This window comes from Polypterus senegalus, chromosome 8 (genome assembly GCF_016835505.1).
Source record: "Polypterus senegalus isolate Bchr_013 chromosome 8, ASM1683550v1, whole genome shotgun sequence".
In the NCBI taxonomy this organism is placed as follows: domain Eukaryota; kingdom Metazoa; phylum Chordata; class Cladistia; order Polypteriformes; family Polypteridae; genus Polypterus; species Polypterus senegalus.
The window spans coordinates 148,810,497-148,832,125 of NC_053161.1; the positions used below are offsets into that span (position 1 = coordinate 148,810,497).

A 21,629-nucleotide genomic window follows, 5' to 3' on the forward strand; every position below is an offset into this window, starting at 1 on the left:
GGTCTCAAACAGGACAACATGAAGGTGGCTGCTGTCCGATGCACTCATGGACTTTTGTGCTCCATCCCTTCGTAATGAATTCTGTGTGGTTTCCTGACAATGTTTATGATATGTTCAGCTCTGGCATGCACAACTGATACTGAATTTAATAGTGAATATGAACCTGTAACCCTCATTCAACAGCTTACGTTTTTTTTAATTATTTTTATTATTAATTAGCTATTACATTTCACATTAAACTAAAGGTTTATTTGGATGGGATTAGTACCAGGAGGTGTCATGTCAGTTATTTTTTACAGACTGCACATTTATGTCTCAGTAAAGATTTCAGCGCTTTTTACCTTCTATAATATGTCCGTAAAAAATAAACCCAGGTTTAACTAGCCCTGTGTGGATTGGCATGTTAGTAAAATTCTGTCACTTGAGCAATTCGGATGGAACTAAAATTACAGAAGTCTTCTGCCAATAATTACTTTGCCCAGCGCTTGAAATGAAAAAAAAAAAAACTGCCAGTACTACAATTTGTGCTAAAAAATGGGGTGGAGTATCCCCTATTAGGTCTGAAATTACACTTACATACACAATTTATACCTCTCCTTTGGGAGGTGTGAACGGATATACAGTATTGTTATAAATAAGTGTTGCTAATGTGGTCCAAATTATTGGTACTAATAAGGTAAGAACTTGGAAATGCTGCTATGAAGTAGTGATGCACAATGGCCCACTTCTAGCACTGACTTTCCTCCACCTCCTGGTGTAAAGCTAGCCTGACTAGGGCTTAAGTTTGCCATGCATGTATAGTATTATAATGAAATGTCCACCTCATAGACAAACAAACAGGTGTAATTTGTCACCATGACCTTAGACACTGAATACCACCTTACAGAGGGATACTACTATTTGACATACAGTATGCAAGTTAGGTGATCACTTGTGGGGGCCCTACATAGGCATATGAATTAGGGTCCCAAAAGGTTACAAAAGGTCCTACCTAGAAATTTGCTTCTTGCAGGTTACAAATTATGCCAATAGCATTTGGTTGAATGTTTCCCTGTCCATATTTAGGGAGTTAATAACTGAGGGATGGATTTTAAAGATAGATGTTAATTTTTGATATCAGTTTCCTCTACTTCTAAACAAAAGGAACAACAGGGATCTGTGCCATTTGGTGTAGTTTTCAGACAACCAGAAGTAGACAAAAATAGCTGATTTTCATCCATAAGTATAAAAATTGGCCTAATCTCGCTAAAAGTTGTCCATTAAAGTCAAGAAAAACAGGTATAGTATGTTGTAGGACATTCTGTCGGTGATATTCACAGCAAAGACCCCTCATTATCATTCAGGTGATTTGAAGTAAATGAGAATATTATTAATGAGTATCCATAGACTGAAAGACTTTCAATTACTGAGAATTCATGTAGGAAGGGCTACCACAGGTATTGCCTTAATAGTCCATAAACTAACCAGAATTAAAAATTCAGCTTCCCCCATGGTTCGGTGGCAACTGGGCAACAGTCAACTCGGCGAAAAGACAACCCGGAGAAAGACAACCCGACGAAAGGCAACTCGGCGAAAGACAACCTGATGAAAAGACAACTTGGCGAAATACAACTCAGTGACATCCTTTACCAGTTAGGTAACAGTTAGGTACAAAGAGATTTTTTAATTATATTTAAATGACAATGTGATTTAAAATGTTAAAAGTAAATTTATATTATTGACGAACAAACTTTATTCTGCAGATGGAACAAACTCTATCTTACATTATCTTCTGCAACCAAAATTGCTAATCCTTTATATAAACTGTCTTTCGCCGAGTTAACTTTTCACCAAATTGTCTTTTCACTGAATTGTCTTTCACTGAGATGTCTTTTCACCGAGTTGTCTGTCGCCCAGCTGCCCTGTACGTTCCCCCATACATATATGACAAGATTAATCCACTTAATTGAAACTGAAATTTATTTTAAATTATTATTAACAGTATTGTAGAGCTTCACCCAGAATTTCATAAATGATCCTAGCTCATTCAGGAGCTCCACTGTATTTTACACCTTGGCTTTTCAGTTTGCTCTGAGAATTGCCTGAATCTGGTGGCCATGAGGTCAGCAAGCATGTCTATTAATTGTGGTTGACCTGTTCTCTGAATGGTGTTTTCCTGCCTCATGACACATATATATGATGGGATTCAATTCTGATCAGTTTAGTTTTTTCTTGTACAGCACCTTCAAAGGTCCTGAGTACTTAGATTTTTAAAATAACAGTTAATTAACAAGCTATACAACAATTACATATATAACCACATTACATCAAGATCAGGGTCACTAGGAGATAGAGCTTGTTCTGCAGCATCAGGTACAAGATAGGAAGAAAGCCTGAATGGGGCACCAGTCCATCACAGATCCTTCTCACACAAAAACCCATCCTTTCACTCAAATAGTTTGGAATTAAAAATGAAGTCTTTTGGGATGTGGGAAGAAAACTGGAGTATCCAGAGGAAACCCCACATAGACATATTTGAATCCCATGGCAGAGTTGTCTTGTTTTTATGCTGGTAGGCTGGTAGGAGTGACTGATAACTGATTGAGTCTTTTGTTGTCATTCTTCATTTAAGAAATGGTACATGTTTTTTTAACATGACTCACTTACATCTAGTGTTTTCCCAAATAGAATAATTTATCGTTGGGCTGCCAGTGCAAAGTTTTCTGTCACTGCTGCAAATAATGAAAAGTCTTAACTATTTCCTTTGCCTTGCTTCACGCTTTTCAAAAATAATGCAGTGTAAATTAATATCTGTTCCCACAGATTTGTTTATCTGCTTCTATAAAAGTGTAACCTATTCCGCATTGCCCACAATTTACTAATGCCTATTTATGGTCATATGCAGTAGAAAATAATATTCTGACAGGCCCATCTTGCAGCAGAGACACAAGCTCATCAAAGGGATGCTGCAGTTTTGTTTTTGAGTAAGGTGTCCATTTTAGGACATCCTCCTCCCTCTGAAAAATCTTCATCCTTCTTACCATCTCTGCCAAAGTGGGATCTGTACTTCGACAATATATTCCTCCTGCCTGACCCACCGCCATTGCTCGCTTTTAATTGTCTTCTCTCCGTTTTTTTTTGTTGTTTGCCCTCTGCTCTCCATTGTCATGAAAAACTCCATCTGCCCCAACCTGAAACCCCTGAAACCGCAGCAGTTTTGCTAAGGAAGTGATGTAAGATTCCAGCTACAACTTCGTTTCAAATTGATTTGCCAAATTATTTGCTAATTATTATTATTTTTTAAAATCAAATAACATTCCATACACATAGCTCAAGTTTTACACAAAGAAAAAAAAAGAAAAAGTTTAGAAACAAATCAACCCCCACCCTGAGAAAGAGAGCTAGGCCAGCAGTGTAAAACTTTGTGCTAGTAAAGATAAGTGAATAGATAAATTAATAGATGAATAAAGATAAATGGAGTAAAAGAGGGGAGAGAACCTGTTTCCACTATCTAAATGATTATTCTAAAATGTTATTGATTAGATCCTGCCAGGTTTTGAAAACGTTTTGTACAGGTCCTCTAACAGTGAATTAGATTTTTTCCAGTTTCAAACAGTATATAACATCAGTTTCCCATTGTCTTATAATAGGTGAGTTAGGATTCTTGAAATTGAGCAAGGTAAGTCTAATCTAATCGCTGGAGACTTCAACCATGTGACGCTGGACAAAACATTACCTGCCTTCTCCCAGTATGTGGATTGTAACACCTAAGGAAATAGGACTATTGACCTACTGTATGCAAACATTAAAGATGTATACAGTGCCACCCCGCTGCCTGCGCTTGGGAAAGAAAATTACAACCTGGTTCTGCTTCAGCCTGACAACAAACCAAGAGTGTGGGAGCTACCTACAACCACATGCATGTTCAGGAAGTGGTCCCCTGAGGCAGAGCAGGCTCTGAGAGACTACTTTGGAACTACAGACTGGGATATCCTGCAGGGATCATATAGTGAGAACATTGAGGAGGTTGTTGACTGCACTACTGACTACATCAACTTCTGTATGGACATTGTAGATCCAGTAAGAACAGTATGCTGCTATGCTAATAACAAGCCATGGATTACAAGAGACATCAAGGGCCTTTTGAACCAGAAGAAAAGGGCTTTTAAAGGTGGTATTCAGCATGAGCTCCAGCGCGTGCAGAAGGATGTCCAAGTCCAGCTCAGGGCGCCGAAGGAGCAGTACAGGAGAAAGCTGGAGCAGAAGTTGCAGAATAACAGTTTGAAGGAAGTGTGTGATGGGATGAAGATTATCACTGATTGCAGCTCAAAGCGGGGTGCCACCATCGAGAGAGACGTAGAGAGAGCAAACCAGACGAACAACTTCTTTAACAGGTTTGAACACCCTAATCCACTCTCACTACGGAGTACTGCACCCTCCACCCATCCTTCTGCTCATACCAGCATAGGAGAGAGTTTTCCCCCTCCCACTATTACAGCAGCCCAGGTAAGCAGAGAGCTGAGGAGACTTCGTGTGTCAAAGCAGCGGGTCCAGATGGAGTATCGCCACGACTGCTGAAGGCCTGTGTGTTGTAGCTGGGGAGTCCTCTACAGCTCATCTTCAATCTGAGCCAGGAACAGGGGAGAGTTCCGATGCTTTAGAAAACATCTTGCATCACCCCAGTCCCAATGGTATCACGTCCTAGTGAGCTAAATGACTTCTGGCTTGTCACTCTGACGTCACATGTGATGAAGACCATGGAGCAGCTGCTGCTTCACCAACTGAGGCTACAGGTCCGCCGCACCCTCAAACCTCTGCAGTTCGCATACCAAGAGAAGGTGGGAGTGGAGGTTGCAAATCATCTATATGCTACACTGATCCCTATCCCACTTGGACAGAGGCAGTGGTGCTGTAAGAATTATGTTTCTGGACTTCTCTAGTGCGTTCAGCACCATCCAACCTCTGCTCTTTAGGGACAAGCTGACATAGATGGGTGGACTATCATACAGATAGACCTCAGTATGTGCATCTCGGGAACTGCAGATCTGACATTGTGGTCAGCAACACAGGAGCGCCGCAGGGGACTGTACTTTCTCCAGTCCTGTTCAGCCTATATACATCGGACTTCCAATACAACTCATAGTCCTGCCACGTGTGAAAGTTCGCTGACGACACTGCTATCATGGGCTGCATCAGGAGTGGGCAGGAGGAGAAGTATAGGATCCTAATCAAGGACTTTGTTAAATGGTGCGACTCAAACCACCTACAACTGAACACCAAGAAAACCAAGGAGCTGGTGGTGGATTTTAGGAGTACCAGGCCCCTCATGAACCCCGTGATCATCAGAGGTGACTGTGCAGAGAGTGCAGACCTATAAATACCTGGGAGTGCAGATGAATGATAAATTGGACTGGATTGCCAATACTGATGCTCTGTGCAAGAGAGGACAGAGCTGACTATACTTCCTTAGAAGGCTGGTGTCTTTCAACATCTGCAATAAGATGCTGCAGATGTTCTATCAGACGTTGTGGCGAATGCCCTCTTCTATGCTCTGGTGTGCTGGGGAGGCAGCATAAAGTAGAGGGACGCCTCACGCCTGGACAAACTGGTGAGGAAGGCAGGCTCTACTGTAGGCACAGAGCTGGATAGTTTGACATCCATGGCAGGGCGGCGGTGCTGAGCAGGCTATGGTCAATCATGGAGAATCCACTGCATCCACTGAACAGTATTATCTCCAGACAGAGGAACAGCTTCAGCGACAGGCTGCTGTCACCGTCCTGCTCCACTGACAGACTGAGGAGATTGAACCCCCCACTATGCGACTCTTCAATTCCACCCGGGGGGTTAAACGTTAACATTATACAAAGTTATTGTCTGTTATGCCAGCATTTTTATTATTCTTTAATTTAATATTGCTTTTTGTCAGTATGCTGCTGCTGGAGTATGTGAATTTCCCCTTGGGATTAATAAAGTTATCTATCTATCTATCTATCTATCTATCTATTTATCTATCTATCTATCTATCTATCTATCTAGAGGACTGAGAGCTGATGGAGTTATCTTCTCAGGGAGGAAGAATATTTTGTTGAAAGAAGGAACCCACTTTGTAGGAAGGATGGAGTTTTGTTAGAGGGAGGAAGATATCCCAAAATTGACACTGTACTTGTGGCATCTGTTGTGTTACGAAGTCTTCACAATGTTCTGAAATATTCCATGTGTTCTCTGTGTTTTATGCTTCTTTTCCGATAAATGTATTTAGTTTCGCCAATTGCAGCGAAGCAAAGTGCTGATTTAAACATATGATGAATTAACCAACAAAGAAAGTAATTTTAAAGACCAAAATATAATGCCTGTGGCCATGTGTCCAAAATGTGCCCCAGCTACTAGAGGAACTAGGAAACGCTACATACACCTCTTTTCTGACTGAATTTATGTGTTCTTCTACCCTGCCCAAGGTGTTTCATTAATGTTTGGTGGACCATTACCATTGCACCTCGACATATTTAATGAGTCAAGTCGGGTCCTTGTTCCTAATACATTCATACTGATTTGTACAACTGCACTGTTGACACAATCGTAGCAGCTTACATATTGGCTTTTAAACCCCAGAGTTGCCAGTTCATATACTGACATACTCGGTGGTCCTGAGTCGCTTAATCTGTCTGTGCATCAAAATTACAGAGAATTAATTGTAGCATGTTCTTTATAAATGTAAAGTGTCTCTAGATGGTGTTCACTATGTGATGTAAAAATAAAGATGTTTCTTTGTTTTCACAGTTTCTTTATTCGGCCCTTCAAACTGCACACACACACACCAATATGTCTGTCTGGTTTAGAGAGCTTTAATTGGGTATCTACAGCACCGTTTGAGCCGTCAGTTATATGGATAGAGCTGCCAGATCTAAGAAGGTGCCTTTATCATTAATTTATGTTTTTATGCATTGTCTTGAAGTTGAGATTTGAGAGGTCATTGTGGGTAAATAAAGTGTGTGCTCTAATTAAATAATCTGACCCTCGGAATGACCAAGGTGTTACAGTAGATGTGTAAAGGTAAGGCTATCCCACCAGGTTATATTTTCAACCTTTGAAAGGTCACTCATGTGAGTAGTAGTATTTGCTTATTTAAGCAACTGGCCTTCTCTTGTCTTGATTAAAAACCTACATAATTGTACAATGATGTGCTGAGTTGTTATTCAATTACAAAGTTATTTTGACTGTTATTGTTTTTGTTCAGTTCTATTTCTTTTTAATTAAACTGACAAGCTTATTTTATGTTATTACAGTGGACAGTGTTATTAGAAAATCACTGCAGATGAAAGGCAGTCATTGAGAACTTAATCATGAAAATGTAATTACTTCAACATACAAGTAATTATAAGAGTAATATATAAAAGTAATTACACTTTAACTGTATGATTATTATAGGCTAAGCAAAAATCTACAATACTTTGAAGGCTTAATGCATGTCTGTTACAAGAATCGATGCTTCTGTGGAAAGTATTATGAAGGAAGGAACAAGCACGCAGAGCTAAGCCCTCAATGCATTTTGTTGTACTTTTAAAGCTGAGCTATCAAAAAAATCTGGATGCTACAGAACTCTGTATGAAAATAAAACATGCCGTTAGGCCAACTCTTTTGTTGTGAGCAAATACAAATGCACATATGAGTGTGACCTCTGAAAGAACTGGTGCAGTAATCAATGTGTTCCTGATGGGAATAAAATGGATTAAAAAAATCATGGATGATACTGCAAACCTGATCTAGAGAGACAGACAAAACACCACCTGGCTACCCTGGATAATTAAACAAAATATTTTTTTATAAATTAGATAGATAGATAGATAGATGCCCCCTTTAGAAGAAATTAAATCTTGTAGGCATTTTTCATAACTGACCACCAGTCTCTGACATCTTCTTCTCTTTCCTCTTTATCTTTTCTCAATTCCATGTGGGTCTGTGTACCTTCTCCAAACAGGTCATTCCTACACCTTGCCACCAGTCAGACTCTTTTTCTTCAGATCTTCTTTTACTTTATCCATCCACCTATACATTGGCCTCCCTTGAATTCTCTTCCCCTGTACTTCCATTCCCACCACTCTTTTGCCTACACATTCATTGTTTCTCCTCATCACATCTCTACACCACTTCACCTTCCTTTCCTGTACTTTCTTTGATATCTCTCCCAATTTTGTTGTTCTTCTGATTATCTCATTTCTTATTCCGTCCTTTTTTGTAGCTCCATCCATCTCAACATTCTCATTTCTGTCACATCTAACTTCTCCTGCTGTGCTCCCTTTACTGTCCATTTCTCAGCTCCATACATCGTGGCTGGTCTTCACACTGTCTTATACACCTTACCTTTAACCTTTGCCTTAATTGTCCAATCACACAATACTCCTGATGCCGTCTTCTAATTGGTCCATCCATTAGCACTCTAAGGCTTATTTCTGCATCTATTTTTCCATCTTGGACTTCCACTGATCCTACATATTTAAATTTATCTACTCTTGTCAATGCAGCATGGTGGCGCAGTGGGTAGCACTGCTGCCTCGCAGTTAGGAGACGCAGGTTCGCTTCCCAGGTCCTCCCTGTGTGGAGTTTGCATGTTCTCCCCGTGTCTGCGTGGGTTTCCTCCGGGTGCTCCAGTTTCCTCCCACAGTCCAAAGACATGCAGGTTAGATGCAAGGTTAGGGTAAATTGTCCCTGGTGTGTGTGTGTGTGCACGCCCTGTGGTGGGTTTGTTTCCTGCCTTTCGCCCTGTGTTGGCTGGGATTGGCTCCAGCAGACCCCCGTGACCCTGTAGTTAGGATATAGCGGGTTGGATAATGGATGGATGGACTCTTGTCAATAGCTTGATCCACCAGAGAGCCAAACAAGCCCAGTTTAGTCCCAGTCGCAAGCCTTGATATATACAGGGGGTTAGTGTCAGGAAAGGCAACCAGCTGTCAAACTTTAGCCAAAATATTAATTATTAGTCAAACCACCAGTCTCTGAAATCAACTCGGTGAAATTTTTTACCACTTCTTTTTCTAATCCCCCAACAACATTTCACTAGAATTGAAATCAGGACTTTGATTAGGCCAGTCCATAACCTTCCATTATTTCTTTTTGAGCCATTCCTTGGTGGATTTGCATAGTGTGCTTCAGATAATTATTGTGTTGAAAGGTCCATTTCCAGTTCAACTTCGACTTTCAGACAAATGGCCTCACATTGTCTTCAGATAGCTCTAACATAATGCAGAATTCATAGTTGACTTCAAGCTGACCAGGCCCTGAAAGCAATTCCAAAACATAATGTTTCCAACATCACGTTTCAGAGTTGGTTTGAGGTTCTTTACCTGAAATGCTCTCTTCTGTTTGCACCAAACATCTGTAATGTTCCTGTGGCCAAACAACCCTATCTTTCCTCCATTGTTCCAGAGCTCATTGTTCCATAAGGTCTGGTCTTTGCCTAGATATTTAATGGCAAAATGGAGCCTTGCTGAATGTTCTTTTTGAACATCAAATGCTTTTTCCTGGCACACCTCGTCTTTCTATTTGTAGATGCATGCACTTTGACACCAACTTTTGAAAGAGTTGACTGCAGATCCTGTAATTAAATTCTGGGGTCCTTGGAAACTTCCTTTAGGATGAAATAGTCAGCTGTTGGGCTGAATTTTCTGGACTGTCCAGTGCTGGACAAATTAGCAGTCATTTAAAATGTACACCACTTGTAGAGGATTTTCCTTACAGTGGAAGTGATTGATTTCAGATAATTTGGGAATCTTTTTAAACCCCTTGCAAGACACCTAGGCATCCACAACTTTCTATCTGAGGTTCATGGAGAGCTCTTTTGATGTGGCATGATGACACAACACATGTTAATAGCAAAGAGAACACCAGACCTTAAATATCTGTGGTTTCAACAAGACAGGTTCCACTCGCATGCTCCCTAAGGAAGGTCTAATTGTTGACACCTAATCTGTAACACCTGATTTTAATTTGATGTATTTAAAATGGTGATAAATGTAGGGGTGTACTTACTATTTCCATGTGAAAAATCTGCATATTGTGTTAATTTAGAATATGAGAATGAATACACCATGTCACCTTTATGTCACCTTTATATGTTAGACACAGTTTGCATTAAGATGTCATTTCACCAATATATTGAAAAAGGCAACAATTTCCCTGGGGTGCACTTACTTTTTCACATGGCTGTAGACAGAGTGACCAGCAGGGGGCATTGCAGTACCCCAAACCCCAGACACAACTTCACAGACACAAGTCGTGGGCGCAAATACGTTTCATTGTACAAAATATCTTACAAAATCTTCTTTTTAATAGTGGCACAGCACAATTCTTTCTTTCTTTCTTTCTTTCTTTCTTTCTTTCTTTCTTTCTTTCTTTCTTTCTTTCTTCACTCCTCCCAGGTCAGCTTTGTCCTCTGCATCCAACACCAACTCCCTGGATGAGTGGCTTCTTTTATCTTGGACCCAGAAGTACTAGGGCGTAGGCCTATGGAAGTACTTCCGATTCAGATAGAAGCCCCACAAAGTAGGGATCATGGATCCTTGCAACACCCCTGGCAACATTCGTGAAATTGAACAAGGCTGCTCCATGGGACTACAGTTCCCAGCATGCCTTGCGGGTGTAGTTATCATCACCTAGGTATGCTTCCACCTTGCATGTTAGGGATGCATATAAACTTGCCCGGTTTTCTCCCTCTGTAATTAAGCACACGTTGGCCTCCGAAACCATCCTTCAATTCCTTTGGTCCATCCCTTCCGAGAAGCCAATTAGCTCAGCTGTGTTTTGACATTCTTTATCAGTCTTCTGGAATGAGCAGGAGATATCTTGCCCTTCTTTGTGCCCCCTCACTGCTAAGGCCTTCCAGCCAGGTAAAGTACCAGAACCAATCCTGATAAGAGTGCCAGCACATGCAGGCTGGCCATTAAATAGATAGATAGATAGATAGATAGATAGATAGATAGATAGATAGATAGATAGATAGATAGATAGATAGATAGATAGATAGATAGATAGATAGATAGATAGATAGATAGATAGATAGATAGGACATGACACCTTGCTTTTAAAGTCCAAACCCATTGTCCAAACGTAAGAACATAAGACCTCTTCAGCCCACACCAGGGCACATATTTGCAGAGTTTCCAGTCCATGTAAATATAGAAGGAAAGTAAGGTCCTTGAGGAAATCCATGTAGAAGTCAACCCAGCCAGGAAATCCCTTTCGTTGTGCTACGTTGTTGTGCCAGCTATTTTACTTGTTACACCATCATGTTGACCCATATAGAAATAAACAGATTATCTAACTGATTATTTTGCTGATAAAGAGGCTGCTCGTTTGTTCTGTTTAAATGTCACTTTCTGGTAGTACAGATACTTGCTGTGGGGATCTGGTTTATTGCATGCAGAAGCTGAGCAGGGATCCAAGTGCTACCAGTGAGGCACCAGTGCTACCAGCTGCTCCACTGTAGCATACTAATTAAACAAAGTGATTTGGGTCCTGCAAACTGAACAATGGGCAGCTGCTGGCAAGGATAACATTTCTGAGCACAGCAGGCTAACCAGCATAGCGGAGAATCTGAACTGTATAACAAGTGGGCTGCCCTGTACCAAATGAATGACAGAGCTGGGATCTACAGCTAAAAAAATGAAATCAACGTGGGGCCAATTAAAGCCAGGTTAAGTTTGTCCAAGGCTTCTTCCCCAAGTCGATTTGCAACATTCAAAGACACCCTTAGCTAAGTGACGTCATGCAGTGTGAAGCTTCCCCATTTCATTCTGTAATTAGTTATGTGTCTTTACAACAAACGGCATAAAAAAAGCTCCAGCTGCTGATAATAGAATCCCCCACATGTAAAGCTGGTTTTCACTGAAAATTGGTATCTAATTAATTATTTGACTAGTATTAATTAATGCTTGTGCTTTGAAGTGTAGCTCAAGATTTCACTAACAAGGAAAACCAGATGAGTGACTGCTTTTGAGGCAGGATAGGTTGCTGCATGACAAAGCCAATCAAAGGGAATTCAAAGGGGTGATATAATGGCTTTGCAATTGGAATTTCTCAGCTGTTAAAATTAAAATTTTTATCGACCAAGTCTGGAAGAAATGAATGCTTTACAGAAGACTGGGTGACTAAAAAATTGGGCTCTCAGAGAGTGAGTGTACACTGCGATGTACTGTTGTTACATTCTGGCTCTAGACACTTAGTCCTTCGCACATACACACACACGTATACACAAAGAGGTCAGAAACTGAATAAGCAGAATAGAAAAAGACAGATTAATGGATTTAGTTTGTTTTGTAGTGGGACCACTAAGAGCATTAAATAAAATACATTTATTTTTTAAAACTAAAAATGCATTATAGTTTCTTATTAGTTGAACTTACAGTAAAAAGTAGTAAAATCACCTGCCTAAGGTCACTTACTATCTTGATGATTTCTGCATTCTCAGAGTGCTAAAACACAATCTCACTTACTCACTTGGCTGGCAGAGGGCTTCATGGTGATAATGAAATGAGCAGACTATGAGGAGAAAGCCTAACCTGTGTCATATGTAAGAAGAATCCAGACTGGTTGATTGGAAGACCATTGAAAAGCCAATGAGAGCAAACAAGAACTAGTAGTTTGTGGTTTAACTGATTTCCAGATGGTCACCGGGCCTGTGTGAAGAATTTCGATCTTTTGAGTTAAGGATTCATTAAAGTTCTCAGACTTGTCTCCTGGCAGCAACTGATTTCAGCCTGATGGGCGGACTACAGCAATCAGAGACAGAAAAACACACCACTGGCCATTAGGCTGCAGATAGCTCATTATCATGTAACAGATACCCAAGTGAACATTCTCTAGGGACTCCAGGGCACTGTGCAGAAGTCTTGAAGTTAAACAACTTAAAGATTCAATATGGTCACTTGACTCTCCTGCGTCAGGGACTCATTTAGGCCTGATGGACTGACTGCAGGAACAAGAGAGAAAGATCTCTGTGCTATCTAATGTTAAGGAAGGTAATATTTCTGCCTTCTATCTTTGAAGATTTGTCATTGTTTAGAACTAATTTAAAGGGAATTGTCTTCTTAAAAAAAAAATTCAGTAATTCATACATTTTTCAGAAGACACATTGAATGCTAAAATCGCCATGTGGTGCGATTTCCTGAGGGTGACTTGGATAACAAGATCCCCATTGTTGAGGACATGAGTGGCTGGACCAGGCCATGGGGGTGCCCATATAACACCTGGCTGCAGCAGATAAATGGTAATTTCCGGAGGATGGGACTGGACCATGTGTCTGCCTGGGGAGGGACTGAGAAACAGGATTCCAAGCTGTTTCGTCATGTGGTGGGTGTGGCAACATACTGTACCAGTGCATGATCCCCAACTTGACCTGACCTGACCTGACTATGCTGGTGTCAAATTATTTTCAAAATGTCTTGATTGCCCCTGACTTTAATGGTGTTGTCTATAAAATGTCAGTACATTCTTCTGTACAGCTCAATGTTTTACATTCTAACTTGACGTAAGGATATTTGAAGGCTTTGTCCAGTTTTTCCTTTATCATCCAGTGGTAAACCACATTTTGTAATGTGAATTTTTAATTGTATATTGCTTGTTTGATCTTATTTCATTTTTATGTGGTGATATTTGCTACGGCTGGGATTAAATGTCTTTTAAGGTCTTGCCAAGGACAGTGGCGCTAGAATCGGACATACCAGGAGAAAAGCCTATCAAGTGCCAGAGACATGATAATAATATTACAAATGCAAACCAGAAGCTCCTCTGCCATGTACCTGTGGACAGAAAAGAACTAATGGAGAAAGTACTATCAAGGGAGAAAGCCTGAAGATGGCTAGATACAGTCAGACTCGCATAAAAGATATTTTGATTAATGTAGTCTCTCGACCTTGAGGTGGTGAGGAAATCATCCTTCCATCCATTATCAAACCCACTATATCCTAACTACAGGATCACGGGGGTCTGCTGGAGCAAATCCCAGCCAACACACGGTGCAAGGCAAGAACAAACCCTGGCCAGGGCACCAGCCCACCGCAGGGTGAGGCAATCATATTAATTAAACCAATGGATTGTTGCAGTGGCAGTGAAAGACACCCCTATTCTCACCTTTTGGTTGTAATCTGTTGCTTGAGACAACAAGGGTCCAAACTATAAAAACGAGGTATCTATTCATGACTGTGAGGGGTGCAACAGTCCAAAAGATACTAGAATATCATGTTTGCCAAAAAAGCATGTATGGAAATTGAACAAACAACAAAGAAGAAATAAGGATGAAGTGTTATTTATAACTGGAGACAACAGAAAAAAAATGAGTAAAATGTTTGACCTACTTTTAAGCCCATCTGAAAAACTGGTTGTCCCATAACATTTGCAAGCATTCGGATTAATGCAGCACCCTGTAAAGAAAGGAGAAAAAGTTATAAATTCAAAAGCTTATCAATGGCATTAAAATACCCATACTGTATATAACAAAATATAACATGGCATTTTCAGATTAGACAGGAGTCCCCATGGACTATGATGTTTGCTGATGACATTGTGAGCTTTAGTGATAGTAGGGAGCAGGTTGAGGAGACCCTGGAAAAATGGAGATATGCTCTAGAGAGGAGAGGAATGAAGGTCAGTAGGAACAAGACAGAATACATGTGTGTAAATGAGAGGGAGGTCAGTGGAATGGTGAGGATGAAGGGAGTAGAGTTGGCGAAGGTGGAGGAGTTTAAATACTTGGGATCAACAGTAATGGGGATTGTGGAAGAGAGGTGAAGAAGAGAGTGCAGGCAGGGTGGAATGGATGAAGAAGAGTGTCAGGAGAAATTTGTGACAGATGGATATTAGCAAGAGAGAAAGGGAAGGTCTACAGGACGGCAGTGAGACCAGCTATGTTATATGGGTTGGAGACGATGGCACTGACCAGAAAGCAGGAGACAGAGCTGGAGGTGGCAGAGTTAAAGATGCTAAGATCTGCATTGGAGAGCAAGAGGATGGACAGGTTTAGAAATTAGACCATTAGAGGGTTGGCTCAGGTTGTACGGTTGGGAGACAATGTCAGAGAAGCAAGATTGTGTTGGTTTGGAGGTGCAGAGGAAAGATGCTGTGTATATTGGGAGAAGGATGTTAAGGATGGAGCTGGCAGGCAAGAGGAAAAGAGGAAGGCCTCAGAGAAGGTTTATGGATGTAGTGAGAGAGGACATACAGTTGATGGGTGTGACAGAGCAAGATGTAAACGACAGGAAGATATGGAAGAAGTTGATCTGCTGTGGCAACCTCTAACGGGAGCAGCTGAAAGAAGAAGTAAAATTCTCAAAAACGCTTATTCCAATCCAATGTCATCCAACCTCAGGCTTTAGCAAAAGTTTGTCATGGGGTAAACTCACACACACTCACACATGCACCTTTACCACTTTCAAATTACTAAATAACCAAACACACATGTATTTTGGCTGGATAAGGAACCCACATATAAATAAATGTACAGAATGTGCAAACTCCACGAAGTGACCAAGTATGGGATTTAAAGCCAGGGTACTGGTTTATCAATGTTAACCACTGCACCTCCTTGACAATTCTTATATAAATTTCATAAAGCTTTCAGTAACTCCCTTTTAATCAACTTCAAAATATTCCCCTTGAGACTCAAAACACTCGTTCCAGCACTTATCCCATCCCTGGAAATATTTCCAGTGCTCATCTTTTGTTACCATGTCTAGAGACTCCTACATTTTGTTTCCTTAATTTCTCCCAATGGTAGCAAATCTCCTTCTCTTCAATCTAAATTTTAATTTTGGGAACAAAATTAATATCTGGTGAATATTGGGGGTGCAAAGCAATCACCAAGTTTTTGTCAAAAGCTCTTTGATTGGCAATGTGGTTTGTGAAGGTGTGTTGTCATGGTGTAAAATGTAGTTCAGGGTGTGTCACTTCTCTGTATGCTTTTTTATGATGCTCTCCCACAGATGCCTCAATGGTTCAACATAATGTCTCTTATTAACTCCTCGTCCACAGGGAACAAAACTAATTTACAAAGACATCCATTAATGATGAATATTGAAAGATATTGTCATTATTGTATCAAAAAAATCACCCAAGTCCCATTCACAATTGTAGAAGAAATGGCAGAAATACTCAATCAACGCAGCACAATGTCACTCGGCAGACTGATTAACCAGACTGTAGGCATACAAGACTTAGCGGCATATTCAATAACTACAGCCTATTACTGTGTAATTCAAGATCCAGGTATTTTTATTATCATATGTGCAATGCAAATGCAAATTATAAGTTGCATAATGTTACTTACAGAAACAGTAATCAACATAAAACATCAAATTCAAAAAAACAGCTCAAACGTAAATCTAATAATTACAGTAAATAACACTTAACACAATATTACGTACCCTAGAACCACAAAAGATATGGTACTTAATTTGCTCAGTTGATTACAGATAGTTTATTACATATGACAGTTGATCAGCATTATTACATGCTAGGTAGAAACTGTTCTTAAATCTAACAAGTTCAGGTATTAATAGCTGTATAGTGTCTGCATGATGCGAGGAAGGAGAAAAATATTCATTCAGGGTGACTGGGGTCCTTAATGATTTGCTTTGCTTTTCACAGGCAGCGTTTGGCAAATGTCCGTCAGATCTGGTATCCTTGTGCCAATGACGATCTGGTGTTTTTCACCACCCTCTGCAATGCCTTGTGGTCCTTAGCCAGACTGCTGCCATACCAGCGCACCATGTAGCCTGTTATGATGGACTATATACAGTAGTACATTTGTAAACGTTGATGAAGTCTTATAGAAAGGTTGGTAAACCTTAGGAATTTAAAACTGTCAAGTGTTTATACAGACTCTTTCCTAATGTAAATGGCGGGTGTAATTTACTTGATGCTTCTTGAAATCAACAACCATCTCCTTAGCCTTGCTGATATTCAGACAGAGGTTATTGTCCTCACACCACTCTGATAGGAGCCTAATCTCCCCTCGATAAGCTGTCTCATCATTGTTGGTGATCAAGCCTATGACAATGGGATAATCAGCTAACTTTATGATGATATTGGAGCTATATCTGGTCATACATTCATGGGTGAACAGAGAGTATAGCAGGGGACTCTGCCCTGAGGGGATGCCACTGTTTAGGATCAGTGTGGAGAAGGTGAGCCTACTAATCCATGCTGAGGTCTGCCAGTCAGAATATCCAATTACAAAGGTAGTCAGTCTAATGGAATCACAGTGTTAGAGGCAGAGCTTTAATCTACAAAAAACAATCTGACATAGAAGCTCTTTGGATCCATAAGTTTGAAGGTGCTATGCAGTGCAAGTTCTACTGCATTCTCCGTAGTCCTGTTGTGTCTATAACAGAGCTAAAGGGGATCCAAAATATCTGGAATAACACTCTTAATGTGTCCCAGCAAAAGTTTATCAAAGCAGTTTGTGATAACTGGAGTCAACACTACTGGATGATAGTCATTAAGGCATTTCATGTTGGTTTTTTGCGCACTGGAATTTTTAAAGTATGTGGAAACCATTACTCCACTTGCTATTGACCAATTCCAGGAAATTTTGGGCCCTGCTTGCATGCAGATATATAGTAATAAGTTGCTTATTTGGGAAGGACAGGACAGGACAAATTCATAAGAAGAGGAAATCATATTAGTGAGTCCCTCTCTATGTATCAGTATTGTTAAACAGTGTAAAATGGTCCAGTTGCAAACAGAGGAGCCCACTGAATGCTACTTAGTTTTTCTCATTGTAGGAAGACAAGGTACAATAAGATGGTATTATGTTATGTGACCATTAAAGGTACAATACAACGGACACCAGAGAAAGACAAGGGACAACAAGATGGTATTATGTTTTTTTTTGTTTGTTCTTTATTTCGCCTTATACAATTTCTTGTATTAGGAATTTGTTAGTTTTCGCATACCCCTTGGGGTCTAACCACAGGGTCAGCCATTGTACAGCGCCCCGGAGCAATTGAAGGTTAAGGGCCTTGCTCAAGGGCCTAGCAGAGTAGGATCTCTTTTGGCAGTGACGGCAATTCGAACCGGCAACCTTCGGTATACCAGCGCAGATCCTTAGCCTCAGAGCCACCACTCCGCCAATGGACACCACAGAAAGACAGAAACTATGAAGGATTGCCAGTAAAATATCAACGGATATCCACTTGGAATGGTCCCATTCCAAATACAAACAGCCCAAACATTCTCCTGTCTATTTAAATTTACATGTGAACTTGAAGGTGTCATTAGGGATCATCAAAGGATGGTGTGGCCCAACAAAAATAACATTTTCAAGGTGTCAGTAACTGAAAGTGATTCTGAAGGCTGCTCAAAATTGATTCTTATAGGATGCTACCTCCCAGAGCAGTTTTGCAGTTCCACCCATGGTTCTGTTTTTGTTTTACGTATGTAGTTTTATTGTGAACTTTACCTTAAATTGTTTCTACAGGGGTGAAAACTAACCTGAAATTTAAAGTCACTGGTGCTGCAGACATTCAGGCTCATAGAGGACTAGATAAAGCCCTCAGTTTCCTCAGTTCTTTCACTGTGGTATTAGTTTGCTTTAGTAACTGTTTTCTTCTGCTTTCTTTTTGTGCCTTTTCCTTTTGTAAAAAAAAATTTAGTGGTCATCTGAGACTTTTTCGTTAAAGAATTTTACAGTTTTCAATTGTGGCTTGCCTCGAAGGATTTAGAATTTTGGTTTGTTCGCTTTGGTATATTTTTCATTTGTTGTTGATCTATTTCTGAGATTTTGTCATTGCTTCTTTTGCCTTTTTTGAGTAGTTTTTCTGTTTTCTTGTTTGTCTTTAAATTAAATATTTAGTATTGAATTAAGTACTTTATATGCCTATTCTTTAATGTATTGCTCTTGAATAATAAACATTACATTTCTGTATTTTTATTTTATAATTTTGAATTCATTGTTTAAAAGAATTAATCATTTCCATCAGTTTGTTTTTTCTGATCTTGGAATTCCTGTTTTGGCAATCACTTACAACAAGAGAGAGTTCAGCTGACTGGTGGTAGAAGAGGCAGATGATACAGATTAGTGAGGTTTTTAGAAATAGCTAATATGGTGGCCGATTATCCTCTTCACTTCTGAAGAAAGGCACTTAACGAAAACACTGTCCTGTACAAGAAGTTAGCATTCCACTGTCCAAGCCATCTACAGAAATACACTTCAACAATGGAAATGAAGAACTTTCAGCTCACTTGAATATTAATTCTCATTTACTTGTAAACAATAGAAAAATTCATGGAGGCCACTACATTCTAATGGAAAATGGAAAAATTCACATTTACATTTACATGGTGAATGCGATCCCAAGAGGACGTGATCGTTCCTCTGAAACCTCCTCTTAAATAATGATACAATGGGAAACAAACACAGCTTTTCATCTCCTCTTTACGGATCAGCTGCTAGCCTGCATCTTGTGTGTGGTGGCGAACGTTTAAAAGACAGTACCGCGGCTGTCCTAGTGTCTCACTGCCTTGTCTCTCTTCTCCCAGACATCTTCTGCTTTATTCTTTATGCTTTGTTATGCTGTATTCAAATAAATTTTCTGTCTCTTGAAAACCATGAATGAACCAGTGCAACTTTGTGACCCAAGCATGACAACGTACAATCTCAATCCCACTTCAGCCAATTCATGGTCATGGGGGGCTGGAGCCTATCTCAGCAGCTTTGGAGGAAGAAAGAAATCATCTCAAGACAGGGTCATTTGCAGGACACACACATACTGAAAAGATGGCACATTTAGAGTTGTCAGTTGACTCTACTGTACCTGCATGTGTTTGGAGATGTGGGAGAGAAACCAGAGATCATAGAGAAAAATTCATGCACTCACAGACAGATCATGCAAAGTCCATGCAGACAATAGTGGAAGTTTAGGTATTAGCTTAAAATGAATAAGATTCAGTAAGAATGCAGATGTACACATCGGAGCTCATTAGGTGTAAATTTTGTAAAAGTATAAGGGACAGTGGAAACATAAATAAGACATGACATAGTATGTTTCTAAATGTCTTTTATATTACAGTGCAAAGTTTAATGCCCCCTGTGTTTCCTTTTGCCCATGCTGGCTGCATTTCCTTTTCTATCATTGCCATTTATAATCTGTTTTCAAGTATAGATATACATTTTTTAATTGACGTTCAAGTGTAGTATGGAGGTGGTCACTTTTGAAAGGTTTGATGATTTAAAATAAGGTAAAAAGTTAAACAACATAAGAAAAGTCTGTATTGAAATGGCTGTGTTGAAGACACAGTTAAAGAAATATAGTTTTCTGAGTAATTAAATTCAGAGGAAAAGATTTAGGCTTTCACCCACTGATTGTTTAGTAACTTCCAATTTTGTCTTGACCCATTTTAGTTGATTTCTGCTCTTTGTTGATTAGCCTGAGTATTCTCTTTAGTTTGCCCATTATCTTCACTATTTGATTCCCTTCTTTCTGTTGACTTTGTTTTTGGAAATCCTAAAGTGGTCATGACATTAATCTACATGACCACACTGCAGTACTGAACACATCATCTATCCATCCATCCATCAGCTCTATTTTTCAGCAGACATTGAGCCTCATTTTACTGTATGCAATCAAAATCATAACATTCAATGCCAAGAACAACTTCATTCACACAAAAAAATTCTTCCTGACCTTTTTGTAAGCAATCCAGTCAAACACTCTGTCGATGTCTGTCGCTTGATGCACCTCCTGGGATATAGGGTGGGAGCTGGCAAGGCCATCCAACAGCATCACTTCATGGAGAACATCAGTCAGAAACCTTTGTTTCTCCTAAAATAAGAGGATGAGAGGGACATAATCAGCAAGGAAAGAGCTGCAAAATGATTGATTAAAGTATTTTGAAGATTATATACGAGCTGCACTAGAGGAGAAGTAGGGAGCCACCATTATTCAAGACACCAAGCTCTTGCATTGTACTAACTTACTAATAATTCTGTTGACTGTAGTTAATAAAATGTGTACCTGATTAATTAGTTAATTGTCCAGTGAATGCATTAATGAGATCATAATAATAATAACAGACAGATAGATAGATAGACAGATAGATAGATAGATAGATAGATAGATAGATAGATAGATAGATAGATAGATAGATAGATAGATAGATAGATAGATAGATAGATAGATAGATAGATAGATAGATACATAGATAGATCCAGCATTCCCAAACCATTTGGGATATATAATCCCTCCAGCGTGTCTTGGGTCCACTGTAGATCTTCACCCAGTGGGATTTGCTTGGAGCAGCTCCAATAATAATAATCATAATAATATAAAACTATACTAATACTATTATGTGGTTAGAGATGAAGTGGTAAGACCCAGTGTGTTCTTAATGTGGAGTAAAGTTGCAGTTAAAAGAAAACTATGGAATATCAGAGTTAGTGTTTGAGAGCAGACCTATCCAACAGATCATCGCATATGGTGATTTCAAACTAATAGATAAGGCATAATTATTAATTGCTAGTTGTGTAAGCATATGCTGTAAAAAGCCCAGGGTCCTAGAAACTATTAAAATAGTCAGAAAAAAAATTGAAATGTAGAGATGTCAGGAAATTGAAAGGAACTACTCTGGGCATCTCTCTCCTAGGAAGATTTGTTTTGCCGACG

General features: G+C 39.7%; 1 protein-coding gene across 1 annotated transcript in view; it reads right to left on the reverse strand.

Moving 5' to 3' along the window:
* Positions 1-21,629, reverse strand: part of LOC120534371 (thyrotropin-releasing hormone-degrading ectoenzyme-like) — a 922,228-nt gene that overhangs the window by 332,688 nt on the left and 567,911 nt on the right. The window contains exons 6-7 of the mRNA XM_039761915.1: positions 20,652-20,789; positions 14,325-14,390 (exon numbers count right to left, since the gene is read on the reverse strand). Coding sequence (XP_039617849.1) covers positions 14,325-14,390; positions 20,652-20,789 — 204 coding nt within the window. The remainder of the gene's footprint in view (positions 1-14,324; positions 14,391-20,651; positions 20,790-21,629) is intronic.